The sequence below is a fragment of the Heteronotia binoei genome, chromosome 2 (genome assembly GCF_032191835.1).
Source record: "Heteronotia binoei isolate CCM8104 ecotype False Entrance Well chromosome 2, APGP_CSIRO_Hbin_v1, whole genome shotgun sequence".
Lineage (NCBI taxonomy): Eukaryota > Metazoa > Chordata > Lepidosauria > Squamata > Gekkonidae > Heteronotia > Heteronotia binoei.
This window is the reverse complement of record NC_083224.1, coordinates 185,672,667-185,690,126: the sequence shown is the minus strand read 5'-3', so window position 1 is coordinate 185,690,126 and position 17,460 is coordinate 185,672,667. Positions and strand designations below refer to the sequence as shown.

At 44.5% G+C, this 17,460-nt stretch overlaps 1 protein-coding gene across 1 annotated transcript in view; it reads right to left on the bottom strand.

Annotated features, from left to right (window-relative positions):
- Window positions 1-15,949: 15,949 nt before the first annotated feature.
- Window positions 15,950-17,460, bottom strand: part of ATCAY (ATCAY kinesin light chain interacting caytaxin) — a 28,169-nt gene continuing 26,658 nt past the window's right edge. Inside the window, exons 11-12 of the mRNA XM_060233399.1 lie at window positions 17,097-17,129; window positions 15,950-16,117 (exon numbers count right to left, since the gene is read on the bottom strand). Coding sequence (XP_060089382.1) covers window positions 16,108-16,117; window positions 17,097-17,129 — 43 coding nt within the window. The 3' untranslated portion in view covers window positions 15,950-16,107. The remainder of the gene's footprint in view (window positions 16,118-17,096; window positions 17,130-17,460) is intronic.

Here is a 17,460-nt window from a genome sequence, read left to right as displayed (position 1 = left end):
TTGGACTAGCTTTCCACCACTTGAAGGTGTCCTTCTTACCTTTTACAGCTTCCATTACTTTGTTAACCATGCAGGCCTTTTTTATACCTGTTTCTGCCTTTCCTAACTTGTGGTATATACTTTATCTGAGCTTCTAGGATTGTAGTTTTAAATAGCCTCCAAGCTTCCCCAAGGATTTTGACTGTATTTACCTTTCCTTTCAGTTTCCTCTTCACATGCCTCCTCATCTCAGAGAATTTACCCCTTTTAAAGTTAAACATGGTTGTGCTGGTCTTTTGGGGGAACTCTCTATTTCTACAAATGGTGAAATCAATAACGTTATGGTCACTGCTCCCAAGCGGTGCGATCACTTTCACATCTCTCACCAAGTCTTGGGCATTACTTAGGACCAAATCCAGGATCACCCCATCTCTGGTAGGTTCTGTTACCATCTGCTCCATAGCACAGTCATTGAGAGCATCTAGAAACTCAATCTCTTTCTCTTGACCTGAACACATATTGACCCAATCAATCTGCGGGTAGCTAAAATCACCTATTACGACACAGTTTTTACATTTAGCCGCTATCTTTAATCCTTCCATCATATTATAATCGTCCTCTATCTTTTGATTTGGTGGGCAATAACAAACTTCCTTAGTTAAATTTCCTTTTGGGCCCTCTATTTTGGCCCAAAGCATTTCTAGAAGGGAATCTAATTCTTTGACCTCAGTCTTAGTGGACTGTATACCCTCTCTGACATACAGAGCCACCCCACTTCCAACCCTTCCCTCCCTATCCTTCTGATATAACTTATATCCAGGAATCACCGTGTCCCACTGATTCTCCTCATTCCACCAAGTTTCTGAAATTCCCACAATGTCTTTGTTTCCCCCCAGCACTAAACATTCCAACTCACCAATTTTACTTTGAACACTTCTAGCATTTGTATACAAACATCTATAATTTCCCAGGCAAGTTAGGCCCACAACCTTCCTCCTGCTGCCTCGAGACTTTGGCAGACAGTCCATACTGTTTGTCACCATCTCAGTGGACAACTCTGATCCATTACCCGATAGAAAAGTAACAGCAAACCCTTCATCTTTTTGAGATGAGTCCTCCCGAACCAGAGACATTTTATCTCCTGTTGGCTTTCCCCCAAGATTTAGTTTAAAAACTGCTCTGCCACCTTTTTGATTTTAAGCACCAGCAGCCTGGTTCCATCTGGGAACAAGTGGAGACCATCTCTTGTACAGCTCCCGCTTGTTCCAAAAAGCATCCCAGTGCCTAACAAACTTAAACCCTTCTTCCTTACACCATCGTCTCATCCACACATTGAGACTTCTAATTTGTGCCTGTCTCTCCTGCCCTGCACGTGGAACAGGTAGCACTTCTGAGAAGGCTACCTTGGAGGTCCTGGCCTTAAGTCTCCTGCCTAGCAGCCTTAATCTTTCCTCCAGGACCTCACGACTGCATTTCCCCACATCGTTCCCCGCTACCTTCACACCAGGCAGGCAAGTCACCATACGGTCATTATGCAGTTTTGCCACCCAGCTGTCTACTTGCCTAAGGATCGAATCACCAACTACCAAGACACCCCCCCCTCTCTCCCTGCCCAGGGATGGTTCTTTGGAGCGAAAGGATTCCCGCTCACCAACTGAAGAAGAGGTCCCTTCTGAGGGCGCATTCCCCTTATCCTCAGCACGGTGCCATGTTCCCTCTCGACCCTCATACTCCCTGGCACCAACGGGGCTGCCACAATCGGAGCGGGGCTCATCTAATATGTCCCTGAGAGTCTTCCCCGAGTGCCTAACTGACTGTCTCTGCTTCTCCAGGTCAGTCACCTCAGCCTCAAGAGTATGAACTCATTCCCTGAGGACCAGGAGCTCCTTGCATCAAGCACACACCCAAGACTTCTGTCCTGTGGGCAGATAGCCATACATGTGACACTCAGTGCAAAACACTGGAAAGCCCCCAGTTTTGATAGGGGCTTCCCAGAGTAACCCCTTGACAGCTTGGCAGGCACCCTAGCCACACCACACAAACAAGGGAAATGTGCCCCAAACTCTCACATTCCCTCCAGGCTGAAACACACAGAGTATAAAGTGTGGGAGGGTATAAAATGTGGGCTCTCAGCCAAGGCACCCTGTAGCTAAGCACTTTTGCTCGACATGAGCAGTGAAATGGCTGGCTCATGTAACACCCAAGTCCCACCAGGAGAGAGAGGTGGGAGGATATAAATGTGGGTCCTCAGCCAAGGCACCCAGTAGCTAAGCTAGGACTGACAAGCTCCTGCTGGGCGCAGGGGATCCCCCACCTGGGAAGGCCCCAACCCACTGGCAGGGAGCAAGCCGCCAGGGGGATCCCCATTCCCAAAGAGTCCAATCATTGTGTGCTGTCCCCAGTGCGATGATGTCACCCGGGAGTGACATCATTGTGCCGGGGACGCTTTTGGACTCGTGCCAAAAACTCTATGGTACTATCCCTTCTGATGTGACGCTCTAGGAATCGCAGTAAAATTCTACGGTACCATAGAGTTTTTAGTGCAAGTTCTAGAGCATCCCGAGATTGCTATCCCTGGTACAATTATGTCACTTTCAGGTGATGTCATTGCGCCGTGCACACAAAGTGAGCACAAATAACAAGTCCCTTGCAGTGGCAACCCTAAGCTAAACCCCTCTGCTGAGTGTGAGCAGAGAGTCAGGTGGTTCAGAGCCCTGAGTCCAGCTAACACCCGAACCCCACCAGGGTAGAGGTGTTCACCATCAGGAATAAATGAACAAGCTTTGCTTTTAACAAGTTCCCTGCCCCTTCGTCTAACTACCAAGACCCAACAGATGAGAAGGTGTGGAGCTGAGCTGAGGGTATATATAGCATTCTGATCCCATAGAACAGAATGGGAACTCTTATTGGCAGCCAGCAGTGCCTTTTAAACTTTGGAGAGCCCCTATTAGTGTTTCCAAGGCTGGAGAATTCCACCCCCACCCCATCAATCTCTTTGAAGTTTGGTAAACATCTTGATTGAGCAGAGACAGTCTGTCTACAAATGCATCATTCGTGAACCACCGTGCACTGCTTAAAAGTTCATGGAAAGTTTGTGCCGGTTGAACTTTCACAAACCTCAATTCACAAACCACAAACGGGCCAAAATTTGTCACAGACTTTAGTTTGTGAGCTGGTTTGTGCCCGTCCCTAGTAATCACCACTGCTGTCTTCAAGAGTCCATAACGCATTTTGTAAGCCAAAACTTGCCAAGCAGTTTTCCCAGGTTTTTAAAAATGTCCGGGCCTTCATCCAGACAAAATGGCCTACTTACCAGCTTCGTTTCATCCTGTTTAGTTAATAGCTGTTTGATTAACTAAATACCTCTAAATACTGTGGAGGGAAGTAGTCAGGAAATTTGCCACAGGGAGGTATAATTAGAAATTGAAGGCTTCCTGACCTAAATAATGGTCTAGTAATGAATGATTTAATTTTTTTTTTTAATCTGCCTTCAAAAATTAGACAAATTAATTTCCACAGCAGTGGCACAACACCCATTTAAACTCTAGATGGCGTAGTTAAAATTCTTCAGATCATTAGTGTATTAACAGGAGGAAGTTTAAGTTTACGACTTAAGGAGAGCTTAATTAAAATCAAATCATCAGCATGAAGCACAGAGTCTTACATCATGCTAACCTCTCTGATCCGTGGGGTGCAGATTCACATCGCAAGAAGTGTATGCTTTTTCTCCAGTCTTGAAGGTTCTCTTTCTCCTTTTGTACAGGACTGGAGTTCACTGGGAGACTCCATTATTTTCCTGTCTGAAGTATCCTTTAATGCCTGCAACTCTGTCAAACTGGACAAGGCCAGTACCATTTTGAACTTGATGAAGTGGTGAACATTTTGGGGGGAGGGGGATCAGCAGCACAACACAACACAACTAACTTGAATCATATAGACGAGAGAAAGCATCAAGTAATTTTAAAAAAATGCTTTTATTTTGATATTTTGTTTGTTCCTTTTGTAATAAATATTTTTTGTTTTAATAAGTTTTTTCTAAATGGCTGTTATATTTTGCACTTGTGTACAGAATAACCTGACTGGATTATAAAGAAGAGTCCTGTGGTGCTAGGGTAACACTCTTATTGTACCATAAACTTTTGTGGACTTCAGCCCACTTTATCAAAGGCACACTAACAGATATTAATGCTTGAGAGGAGACAAATGGAGAGTAGTGGCAGAGTCTTAGTTAATTACTCTCAGCATCCCACAATTAAGGATACACCAGTCTCCAGTTTTGACATATTTATTTCCCTCACTATGTCCCCTCCCCTGAATTAAACCCAAACAAATGGTAACCATATAAACTAAACTTGTTATTTCTGTTTGGTCCTTGCTGGGGGGAAAGTGTAGATGACTGGGGAAGGCACTGGCAAACCACCCCGTAAAAAGTCTACCATGAAAATGTTGTGATGTGATGTCACTCCAGAGTTGGAAATGACCTTTACCTTTTTTGTGGGGGGGTGGGTTAGTGAAGAGTGGAATATAAAGCCAATTCCTCTTCTTCCTCATTCCCTCTGTCCTCGTGATGCAAGTCATCTACCAGGATGCCCAAGGCTGCTTTTGTTCCATAACCAGATTGAAAAAAAATCAATAGGTATAGAGAGAGTGTGTGTGCAATCCATGACAACAAAACGGTTTGCTACATGGGGAATATGAGGGATTCAGAGAAAAGTCTTTTGGGCAAGTTATCAGAATGGAGAGTGGAAAAACACATCAAAAAGGCTATGAGAGAGAGAGTGTTCCTCTCAAATAACATATTGTCTTTTTGTGTTTGTGTGTGTTCCTAATTGCACGTTTTGCCTCTCTTGCAGAGCAACAGTTAATCCTCTTTTGAGTTGCTCCATACCCCCTGTAAGTCATAGTTATAATGTGGTATGTATCGAAGTTTATCCAGTACATGCATTGGTCACGTTCCTCAAAGTCAGGAGTTATGCATAAGCAAACAGCTGCCAAGAGCTCAGCATGACGTTTCTCTTCCCTCATGGTAATCCAAATTTCTAGGCTGACTGTAGGTGATAAAGAGAACAGAAGGTCATCTTAAAGTATTTCAGAAAGGTGACATTTTGTAAAACATTTTTAAAGGTATTATTTTTTTTTTTTGCTAATGGACCTTAATAGCGTGGTTGGATTTCAGGTGGAAACAGTAAAATGGAGAACTGGCACTGCACACCCCTTCGAAGTGCTCAATGGAAAATACCAAATGTAAAAACTTTAACAGATCCATACTGCACGATGGAACTGTTGCTGGTTTGAACTGGCCTTGTACTGGCTACCAATTGAGTACTGGATCCGCTTCAAAATATTGATATTGACTTTTAAAGCCCTGCACAGCCTGGGACTGACATTCCTGAGGTGCCGCCTCTCCCCATATGTGTCCTGGAGAGCCTTGCGCTTTGTGGATCAAGACCTGCTGGTTGTCCCTGGCTCAAGGGACATCCGCTTAGCCTCGACCAGGCCAGGGCTGAAATACAGCAGATGGTTACATTCAGCAACTCCCGTGAGTAAATTGCCCCAGTGAGATCACAAAAGTATGTGCTTGCTAACTGTGGATAGGCTTGCCAGTTCCCAGGTCCATGCAGGGGATCCTCTGTTTTTTCAGGCTTCTCCTTGCTGCCAGACAGCTGGCTGGTGGGGGAAGCCCCACCCCAACAACCACCATGTGCCTTCAAACCTTGGCAGGTTTAGAAGAGGTTTGCAACTGTTCTTGTTTCTGAATGTGTGTGCTCCTTTAAATCTTGGCAGGAAAGTTGCGGGGGTGGGGCGAGCAGACGCAGCCACATTGCTCTTGGTCCCCCTGTTTGTTTGGAGGAAAAATCCACTCCCTAGGCTGTTCTTTCATTTCCTTATTAGTCTGAAGAAGTTGGCTGAAATACAGCAAATGGTTACATTCAGCAACTCCGGTGAGTAAATTGCCCCAGTGAGATCACAAAAGTATGTGCTTGCTAACTGTGTTTATTTTGGCTGCTTTGTGAGGAGTGTGTGAGTGTGTGTGTTCACTTTCATTTAGTGGAACTTTAGCTGTTGGGGGATGGGAAAATGAAGACTGTATTCAGGGGAACTGCACTGCTGTATTTGTATTTATTTTAGGGAATAGGAAAGTCTCCTAGGTCCACCCCAAAGTCTCCTGACTTTTTTATTTATTTATTTATTTTTATTTATTTATCTGAGATTTATATCCTGCCCTTCCCACTAGGTGGCTCAGGGCGGCTTACAACATGTAAAAACTAACATAAGATATAAAATTAAGCATTAAAATTAACATTACATAATTTATTAAAAATCTAAACATTTGTTATATATGTAAAACATTAAAATCATTCAGCGGTCTTAAGCTACGCTCAATTCAAATTCGATGTTCAGTGTTCAGTGTTCAGTACTCTATGCCGGTTGGTTGTGGGCCAGCCGGAAGAGGGCTGTCTTACAGGCCCTGCGGAATTGGGTGAGGTCCCGCAGGGCCCTTACCTCTTCCGGCAGCTGGTTCCACCAAGATGGAGCCATTACGGAGAAGGCCCTGTCCCTTGTAGCTTTCAAACGGGCTTCTTTTGGCCCCGGGGACAACCAGGAGGTTTTGACTCCACCCCCAAAGTCCCCAGATATTTTCTGAGTTGGACCTGGCAGCAACCCTACTGGTAGGACATGCTCCTGGTTGAGATCAGGGCCCTGCAGGATTTATTACCATTCTGCAGGGCCTGTAAAATGGAACTGCCAGGCCTTTTGCTGAAGTGGTGGGCATTCAATAAAAACTCAGCCTCCCCTAATGAAGCTACTATCTCTACATGGCCCAGACGTAAGAAGATTTTGGAGGCCAAATGGCACCAGCTGAAAATCTATGCACATGGATAAATAGTGTAACCTGTTTTTAATTGATGCTGTTTTAAACTGTTTTAACTGTTCTGTAACATATATGCTATTTTTTAGATTTTGCTATGTGATCCACCCCGAGCCTGCTTGAGGGGAGGGTGGAATACAAATAGAAATAAACAAATAAATACTGTATTTATGATGCCTCTGATTGGCAACTGTCAGAGACCGTGCTGTTGTGCTTTTTTGGTGAGCAGGTGGCAAGCAGGCAGGCAGGTTTCCCTGCCCCAACCTTTCCTTCTCTCAGCCTGAGGACTCCTTTTATGATTGGAAGGTTGTTCTTTTTAACCTCGGCTTCTCCAGGGCCCTCCATACTCCCATGTCATGTCGAGGTTCATGTTCTGCTCGCCAGTAGACTAACCAATAGATCCCATGATCAAATAATTCATTTGGTATGGTGGCAGTGGGGCCATGCACCAAATGTAAGAGAAGTTTTGGGATTCCCAATATGACAGAGCCCTTAGCTAACTGGATAATTCTATCTTCTCAGCCAGCTGGGGTGTTTGTGGTGCTCACTTGCCCAGAAAGGGAGAAGCGGGGCTTTTTTTGGTAGAAAAAGCCCAGCCGGAACTCATTTGCATATTAGGCCACACCCCCTGGGCAGCACCATTGTTTCACACAGGGCTTTTTTGTAGGGAAAAAACCTAGCAGGAACTCATTTGCATATTAGGACACACCCCTGATGTCACCATTGTTTCCATGCATGGCTTTTTAAATAAAAAAGCCCAACAGGAACTCATTTGCACATTAGGCCACACCCCCTAATGCCAAGCCAGCTGGAACTGCATCCCTGTGTGTTCCTGCTCAACCCCCCCCCCCCCATAAGTAAGATAAAATGTCAGTAAGCACAAAGTGCCTCATGTCGTTGGTGGAAAATGAGCATGCAGACAAAATGCAGGAGAGACTTCTTTTGCTGTTGAAGGTTCAGTATTTTTAATTAAATATCCATTGATTTCCTTGATTTCAAACAAAGCCAGAAAAATGATGATAATCATACATAGTTAACAACAATTGGTATCTCCTAGAAATTAACCAGATAAATACAAACACATGGGGAGGGGAAGAATTACATTTCCCCCACAATTTACAAGTATATTTTTGAGGGGCGAAAGGGCTCCACTTGAACACAGGAAAACTGCATTAAGGTCGGGACGCGTGTGTATTGTTTGCTCCTGTGTTTGTGATGACGTGAAACTTCACTGGGACGCTAGCATGCTGTGTTAATAATTACAGGAAATATACAAAAGATGACATGTATTTACACTAGTTCACTTGGAACTTTCCTCCCCTCCCTCTCCTTCAACCAGCTACACGATAAGTGAATGTCTTTGAGAAATGTGGAGGGGATTTGATGGGAGATTGCCGTGAGGTATACTTGAAAAGGCTCCAGCTTTTTTCCATGTATGACAGATGAGACATTGAGTGAATTAGAATGGGAAACTGCTATAGATATAATTAGATGAATATTTGATTGTTTTAAAAGGAGAGCTGGTATGGTATAAGTGGTTAAGCATACTGGACTGAGATCAGGGATTCCCAAATTTGAATCCCCCCTCTGCCACAGAAGCTTGCTGGGTGTGACCTTGGGCCACTCACATGCTCTCAGCCTAACCTACCTCACAGGGTTATTGTAAGGATAAAACTGGGGGACTGAAGAATGATATAAACCAGGGCGCTTTTTTGTAGGAGGAACTCCTTTGCATATTAGGCCACACCACTCTGATGTAACCAATCCCCCAAGGGCATACAGTAGGCCCTGTAAGAAGAGTCCTGTAAGCTCTTGGAGGATTGACTACATCAAGGGGGTGTAGCCTAATATGCAAAAGAGTTCCTGCTACAAAAAAAGCCCTGATATAAACTGCTTTGGCTCCCCGCTGGGAGAGAGAAAGGCATGTAAGTGAAGTAAATAGTTAAAAATATTCTCTGCAGTCCAATGCAGCACCATTTGTCATTTAAGAAGTGGGCTATCTGAAAATATTTCATCCTTCCTGCTGGGTCCCTGGTAGCATTGGAAAATTCAAAATAGAACAGTCCTCTCTCAGTGTTGTGGCATATGTCAGAGAATCTATTCCAGACACTGAAACATAGCAGAGGAACAGGGAATGCAAGACAACTGCATCTTGTTTCCTTTGCTTTGGTGAAAGGTGAGATGCCATTCAGATTAGTAGGTTTATGTTTTAATCTCATGATGTGTTGTTTTAAGTGTCCCACTTCCAGATAAGTTTGGGGAAAATTCTTTTATTGCATTAAAGAAATACTGGCTTTTTTTGGTGAGGTTCTTCTTAAATTTACTGGTGTTTTTATTATTATCCTTTCTGGCCCTTGACATGTCTCTTTCCTTCTCATTTCCTCCCCAGTGGTAACCCATTATTGTACCTGTTCGTTCAATCTCATTTGTCTGTTAATCTCATTTGCTAATTTTTCAGTTTAAAGACACGCATGTCTCATAATCCCTCCTCAACCACCCTTTTCTCCTTCCTCCCTGCATATATAGTGTCTTGACAATGTGTATTTGTGTGCTGTTGTACAGATTCAGCATTTTATGCAGTCTTTAAGGCCTGAGCTGAGTCTTCCAGGGGAAAGGAAGCACAGCTGTACCGGGAAAATAATCCTAAACTGCAGGATAGTGCAGAATAAAGGAGAAAGGTAAGAAGTTTTTATGTACTTTAAATCCAGCCCACAAAATGGGTACTGGCTGTGGCAAGGCAGGTCTGGGCCGTGTTAGGGAGGATGCGTAAGCAGGGCTTTTTTTTGTAGCAGGAACTCCTTTACATATTAGGCCACACACCTCTGATGTAGCCAATCCTCCAAGAGCTTACAATAGGCCCTGTGAACTCTTGGAGGATTGGCAACATAAGAGAGGTGTAGCCTGATATGCAAAGGAGTTCCTGCTATAAAGAAAGCCCTGTTGAGTATGTAGGAACCAGTGTTCCCTCTAAGCTGAGTTAGTGTGAGCTAGCTCACAGATTTTTAGCCTCCAGCTCACACATTTTTGTCTTCGCTCAGGAAAAATGGCCCCAAAGCACAATAATTTATGCAGTAGCTCACAACTTTAATACCAGTAGCTCACAAAGGAGAATTTTTGCTCACAAGACTTTGCAGCTTAGCAGAAACATTGGTAGGGGCATATGTGCCCTGCTGGATCAGACCAAAGACCCATCTGGCTTAGCATCTAACAGTGATCAGTTAGATGCTTTTAGGAAGAGCCCAAGATCCGGAAGGCAAAAGCCTTTCTTTTGTTGCTTTTGCCTCAGGCATGGAGGATCTATTCAGCTATTGAGGTTTATAGCTGTTGACAAATTCCTGTCTCTCCTGCCATGCGTTTTACTCTTCCTTTTCAAGCCAGAGGCCATCCATCACTTTCCTGTCCAAAATGTGAAACATTTAAGTTCATTCAACATCAATTACATCTATCTATTACTTTTTACACTTCCCTGTTATACCTTTTAGATTTTAAACTCTCCAGGAGAGAGACATTCTCATTTCTAATGTTAGTAAAAGTGGGCAGTTATGGCACTGAGAACAGATTTCCAAACCCATTCCTTACACGCCCCCATCCTCCTCAGGGTTTTGTATTGTCTTGTTTCAATCATCGCATACTATATTCCAACCAGTGTCCCTCTAAGCTGAGTTAGTGTGAGCTAGCTCACAGTTTTTTAGCCTCCAACACACACATTTTTGTTTTAGCTCAGGAAAAATGGCCCCAGAGCAATCTAATTTATATACACAACTCACAACTTTAATGTCAGTAGCTCACAAAATAGAATTTTTGCTCACAAGACTCCACAGCTTAGAGGGAGTATTGATTCCAACCCTTTTCTTAGACCAGATTTTCAGACCAGGCAGACCACCCTTTTTCTTAAATGATGATCAAGAGGTTTGCACACTGTGTCAAAAAGAAATTCTGCACCAAAGGCAATCCAAATACAAATCGATATAAAACAATACATATTTAAATAAGCATTTAAGATAAATAAATCTGCATATCTGTAATTTCAATCTACATTTTTAAAAAGCATTTACCATCATTTGTTTTGCGGTGGGATCAAGGAGCCGTGCAGGGTGACAGTCCTGCCTCCTGATTCTTCTCCAAATCCTACTGACCTCCTGCCTTTGGCTTCTAAAATTTCAAGCATACTTTTACAGCCTTAAGGACTAGAAACTTTAAAAAGCTGAGATTCCAAGAAAGTCTATCCAGTGTCTACTAGTATTGCCACCCTTCAGGAGAACTGCTGCTACTACAATTGATCTCCAGACAACAGAGAGCCATTCCACTAGAGAGAAGGGATGCTTTGAAGAGGGGACCCTGAGGCATTATACTCTGCGGAGGCCCCTCCCCAAACTCTGCCCTCTCCAGGCTCCAGCCCCACCCCCCCAAATCTCCAGGTATTTCCCCACTCAAAGCTGGCAACCCCAGTGTCTATGCACAGCCTCGTGCTAGGAGGGTAGGCCTGAAACATTTTTGGAGAAAGTCTATACATGAGCAAAGTGAGAGGTTTTTCAAACTGGGTTTTGCTCAAAACTGTGTACCTGTAATGGCCTTCAATGTCTAGGGTTGCCAATCCTCAGGTGGGGGCAGGGGATCCCCCGGTTTGGAGGCCCTTCAGGGTCATCAGAAAGCAGGGGGGAGGGAAATATCTGCTGGACGCTCCATTATTCCCTATGGAGACCGATTCCCATAGGGTATAAAGGAGAATTGATCTATGGGTGTCTAGGGCTCTGGAAGCCCTGTTTTTGAGGTAGAGGCACCAGATTTTCAGCACAGCATCCAGTGCCTCTCCCCAAAATATCCTCCAAGTTTCAAAAGGATTGGACCAGGGGGTCCGATTCTATGAACCCAAAAGAAGGTCCTCCTATCCTTCATTATTTCAAATGGAAAGAAGACATTTAAAAGGTGTGCGGTCCCTTTAAATATGATGGCCCAAACTCCCTTTGGAGTTCAATTATACTTGTCACAACCTTTCTCCTGGCCCCACCCCCAAAGTCCCCAGATATTTCTTGAATTGGACTTGGCAACCCTATGACAATGTCCCACCTCCCTGGCTATCTCTGTTTTCTGCTTATTAAATTTTGGCAGCTGCAAAGCAAAGCTTGAGGACAACCTTTGCTTTTGTTTAAAGCCAAACTATGCATGATGCTGAACTGTGTGCGGCTCTCTTCCTAGCTTTCTTATTCCTTCTACAAAATGCAGAGGAGGAGCTTGAAATCTTCTTGTAGTGGTAGGAATGGTTTCTCTAAATTTGCCTTCCCTTAGCTGCTTCATCCCCATGGGGGGGAGGGGGAAGCAGAGCACACCTGTATTTTGTAAAAGTATTGCTGAAAACTCAATTTGGACCTCATACACTGAATGCTAAATGCCAGAACCTGGGCTGGCAGCTTTAAAAGTGCTTTAAAAAACCCACATTCTTTTACAGTGGACAGTTTCTTTTCAATGCGATTAAATGAAAATGCTCATGGCCTTTTTTTAAAAAGCAGGAACGCACAAGAACGCAGTTCCGGCTGGCTTGGTGTCAGAGGGTGTGGCCTAATATGCAAATAAATTCAACCTGGAATTTTTTTCTGCAAAAAAAGCCCTGTGCAAAACAATGATGATGTCAGGGGTGTGGACTAATATGCAAATGAGTTCATGCTGGACTTTTTCTACAAAAAAAGCCCTGAAAATGCTTAATGCTGATACATTTCTAGGCTGCGACTGCTGCAGGCCACCCCAAAGGTCTCTTGGACAAACTGTGCTTAGATAGCTTCCTGCAGGCTCCTCTTGCACAGAAGACCAGCCTCAGGGCTTTTTTTTTTTTTTTAGCAGGAATGCACCGGAACACAGTTCCAGCTGGCTCGGTGTCAGGGGGTGTGGCCTAATATGCAAATGAATTTCTGCTGGGCTTTTTCTGCAAAAAAGCCCCGTGTAAAACAATGGTGATACCAGGGGGTGTGACCTAATATGCAAATGTGATCCTGCTGGGCCTTTTCTACAAAAGAAGCCCTGACCACCCTCATGAGATTTTCCTTTTTGTTCATATTGAGGTATCGTTCTTTCTTTTTTTAAAGTGCTACCTGATGGCAAAATGTATCCTGCCATTCCCCTCATCTAATAGCAGTGCCACCCTTTGACACAATAAACATTTCTGCCCATGGGAAACCCTTCTACATAGGTAGAGTTGCCATCTCCAGGTGGGGAATTCCTGAAGATTTGGGACTGGAGCCTAAGAAAGGCAGGCTTCGGAGAGGGGAGAAAGTTCCGCAGGTTATAGTGCCGTAGAGTCCACCCTCCAGAGCAGCCATTTTCTCCAGGAAAACTGATTTCTGTAGTCTGGAAATCATTGTCAATTCAGGGAGATCTTCAGGCCCCATTTGAAGACTAGCAACCATATGGTGCCAACATTAGCTTAGGAAATTCCTAGAGATTTGGGTGCAGTGCCTGCAGAAGGCGTAGTTTAGGCAGGAGAGGGAGCTTGGGGGGATATGATGTCATAGAGTCCACACTCCAAAACTGTTGTTTCCTCCACAGGAATTGTAATCTGGGGATCAGCTGAATTCTGAGAAAACACCAGGCCCCACCTGGAAGTTGCCAGCCCTGGAAGATGGTTCCACCATTAGCTGGGCAGAGTGGTAAGATACAACCCACGGTAATTATATTTTTATCGTTTAATCTACTATTATTTTTACTATATAAAAACATGAAACGTTTCTGTGTTCCCAGTGATGGAGAAATGAAAGCTGTTTCTTTAGGTGTACCAGCCAATATCCTTGGTTTTACAGATATGTTGGTTTAAGAATATGTTGAGCCATTTCCAACCGTGCCAGCTGAGGACACAGGGTCCCATCTTTCCAAAGCCTTTACCATTTCATCTTTTCTACTCTTTAGCCAAATGTCCCGATATGTGTCTTTCCAGTCCCTAAATGATCATTAATTTAAAGCAAAATGCATAGCAAATTAAAACTCCATAGAGAAGCAAGCAAAAACAGAACAGAGAAACATCTGTTGTAATCCCATGGATTTCTAGAGGAAAAGGGGGCAAATTCCCCCGCTCCTGTATGAATCTGCCCGAGAACATGCTGGTGGTATTCCATGATGGCTTTTTTGTTTTTCAGTTTCTTTGTTCCCCACAGTTCTGTCAAAGAGCCCATGTTCTTTGCATGGATAAGGTCTCCTTTCTATACCTGGCACGTCCAGTTAAAGGTTAGCCTTGCTGGAAACAGCTTATCCCTTCCCAAGAACTTGAAGTCAGAGCTAAGACAGTTCTGGGCTTTATTAGCCAACGCTCAAAACAAGGCAGTCTCGTATGTTCTTAAAAATATGTTTTTAAAATTGTCCAGCCGCTGTTTCTTGCAGAGACTACAGATGCCGCCGCAACCGTTTTGATTTACTGCACGATCTTTTAGAACACCTTGATTGTGTGTTTGGTACATTTCCCAGAACATCAGTGATTTGTGGTGTGCGCATGTTGTGAACCTCTGTAAGATATACGTATATTCTACTTCCTTTGCCGGGAAAGAGCTATGATTGAAGAGTCCAGGAAGCCATTCAGATTCACAAACGTCAGAATGTTTCTGTGACATAAAGCAGTCCTGAAGGATTTTTTTTTTTTTGCTTCTGTGGCTACCGCAATGTGGTTTGCTTGAAGCTGTAGTTGAAGATGTGTCCCGATGCCTTTTCACCTACTGCTCCCTGTGCTGCCCGCCAGAGGATGAGACAAACAAGCCAGCCAGCTGTGCATTCCCTGCTCAGCAGCAGCTGAAAGAAAAGGAAGCACTCTCTTGTTGCAGAGAAGACCATCTCTGGAGGACTCAAAAAGGGCACTCCCAGCTTCCTCACAGTCGAGAGAAAATGGTTGTCTTGCCAGGACCGCCCCCTTGTGGAACTTTACAGAGGCCATAAATCAGTTGCACAAAAGTTGGGCTTGGCAGAGCTTTGATCTTCCTGGACTCGACCGCCTGGTGACTTAACGGTACAGGTTGTTTCGAAGGAAGTGAAAGCTGATTTTCGCTTTGCGTGTGCATGAGTGACTTTTGTGTTTGCAAAGCTGAGGTGGGGAGAGAGCAGCTAGCCCCCCCCCCCCCCCAGTCCGGCACAGCCGCTTCCAGTTCTCACTTGGCCGCCATGCGCTCTCAATAATCTTGGGCTAGTATCTCTTAGCCAAGCCGGTCTTCCAGGACGGCTGTGAGGGTTATCTCCTGAGTTCTTTGCTATAAGAATAATGACACGACTGTAAAGGAGTTTTCTTTCATGACAATTAAGCCCGAGATTGGGGTAGTCTTCCCTTCTTGCAAAGAATACACTATGCCCTTTGGGGCTTGAATTGTCTCCTCCTCCCCTGCCACATATCACAGGAGAATTGGGGTAGGTGGTCTCTTGCCAGCCTCTAGGATTTGCAGCTTTGGGGGCAGGTATGAATCAAGATGATTGTGTGATATAATGAAAACAATAGAAGCCGTGTGAGTTTCCTCTCCTGCGTACCTTCAACATCCTTATTGTTGTGGGAAAGATGCAGTAGGAACACTTCTGGAACATGGTGTCGAGATCCTTTCTCTTTCTTCTGGAGAAACAAATGTGCCGAAGACACCTTTCTTGAAGGAGTGGCCATGGCTAATAAGTTTGTTTTCACCCATGAGGCTGCAAGCATGTGCTTGCTGATATGACAGCTGGATGCTGGGTGGTTTTTTTTTGGGGGGGGGGACAAAGTAACAGCAAACAGATGCTTTTGGTGGGTCAAAGAGGCAGCACAAGCTTTGCGAGAGATGTGCATGGTACGTCTCCCGCTCCAATCAATGCATAGGGTGACAGTCTCTGGTTAACAGTGCCTCACGTAAGAACTTTTGCAAGGCCTCTGTCAGGATGCCAGCCTGCAGCAAATAAAGGAAGAGCTTTGCACTACAAAAGAGAGAGAGAGAGGTGTCCCATTTTCCTCTTAGTTCAGGGCTGGATGCTGTAATATCCTGAAGTGCTGTTTTTAAGTATATATGCCTGTGCATCACGGAATCTCTGCAACAGATGCAAAACTTTTCAGAGCTCCGAACCGTTTAATGGAAAGTGCTGTTTATCTCTGCGTGTTGCAACACTTTTCTTGTCCTTTCCTTTAGTGGACTTGATGCCATTAAGGTGGGGGGAGGCAGGCTTTCCTGGATCTTACTGAGAATGAGATGGTCATGAAGTCTTAACATCAGGAAGGTCATTTTACAGTGGATAATAAACCGAGCCGAGCCCACCTTTCGACCCTGTCTCTTTATTCATGACATGCTGGAACAGAGAGAGGGAGAGAAAAAATTATTATTATTATTATTTCAAGGTGCCAGATCTCTAATTTAACATAAGGATTAAAGTCACATGCATCGTTGCAAGTTATGGTTACAGCAACCCCATGAGAGAGGCTGAAGTATTTACGATTGCCATCTTGCAAATATGGAGTGTGGGGGGGGGGGGGACACAACTCTCAGCAGCAGAGTCCCTGATTTACACAGGGGTTTTTTTGTAGAAAAAGCCCAGTGGGAACTCATTTGCCTGTTAGGCCACATCCCCTGACACCAGGTCAAATGGAACTGCATTCCTGTGTGTTCCTGCTAAAAAAAAAAAGCCCTGGCACTTACATCTAGAGAGTTCCAGGTATAATTCCTAGATAGGGCTGCCAAGTCCCCGATCCGGGTGGGGATTTCCCCACCCGGGAAGTTCCCAACCCGCCAGCCCACATTGGGCCAGCGGGGGAAACCTCCCCCTACATTGCTGGCACGATGACATCACCCGGTACAATAGGTACCATAGAATTTCCCCCTCCCGAATGGCTAGAGCGTCCGGGAAAACCATAGAGTTTTCCCGGAAATGCCTAGAACAGCCATGTGTGTCGTCACCAACTTGATGATGTCACTTCCGGGTGACGTCATTGCCTCGCATGCGCAAAAGTCCTCCGCTCCGGGACGCAGGGGACTTGGCAACCCTCTTCCTAGCTAAAAGGATTGTGGCTAACATTAGCTAGGAGAAACCTTCCTCAGGTGAGATGGCTTTCCTCTGTTCATTTGTTACCAGCATTTGATTAAATCCAAGGTAGATGTCACCCCTCACTTGCCCCAAACTGGCACTAACCCTTATTTGGACAAACTGAATTAAAACTGAATTGAATTCATAAGACATATGAAGGACTGGTCATTTACCCCTCTAATGCCCAACCAGAAATATGGTCACTGTAACAAATGTTAAATGGGTGAAAAGAGAGAAAAACCCATACCTTGTTTCCTGATCCTCCACTGGCAGTACAGGCCTGTTTGGGAATATAGACACAACAGTAAATAACTTTGTACGACGCCTTTGTTTGTTGATTCTCTACTTCCCATCTCTTGGGTGGATCTTCACCATAAGAAATGCTGGTTCTGAGCAGGGATGGGCAGGAACCTTGCAGTTGTTCATAAAGACTTGAAGAATATCTGCTATGGCTGTCTACTATCAGGTGACCCCAATGTGGTGCCTGTGGGTGCCATAGTGCTTGCCAACACCTACGTTCAAGGGATAATCTACAGGCTTTGGAGCCATCAGGGAAAACAGGACATCTCTCCAGGTGATGGCAAGGGAACTACTGAGGTTGTAAATCTGGG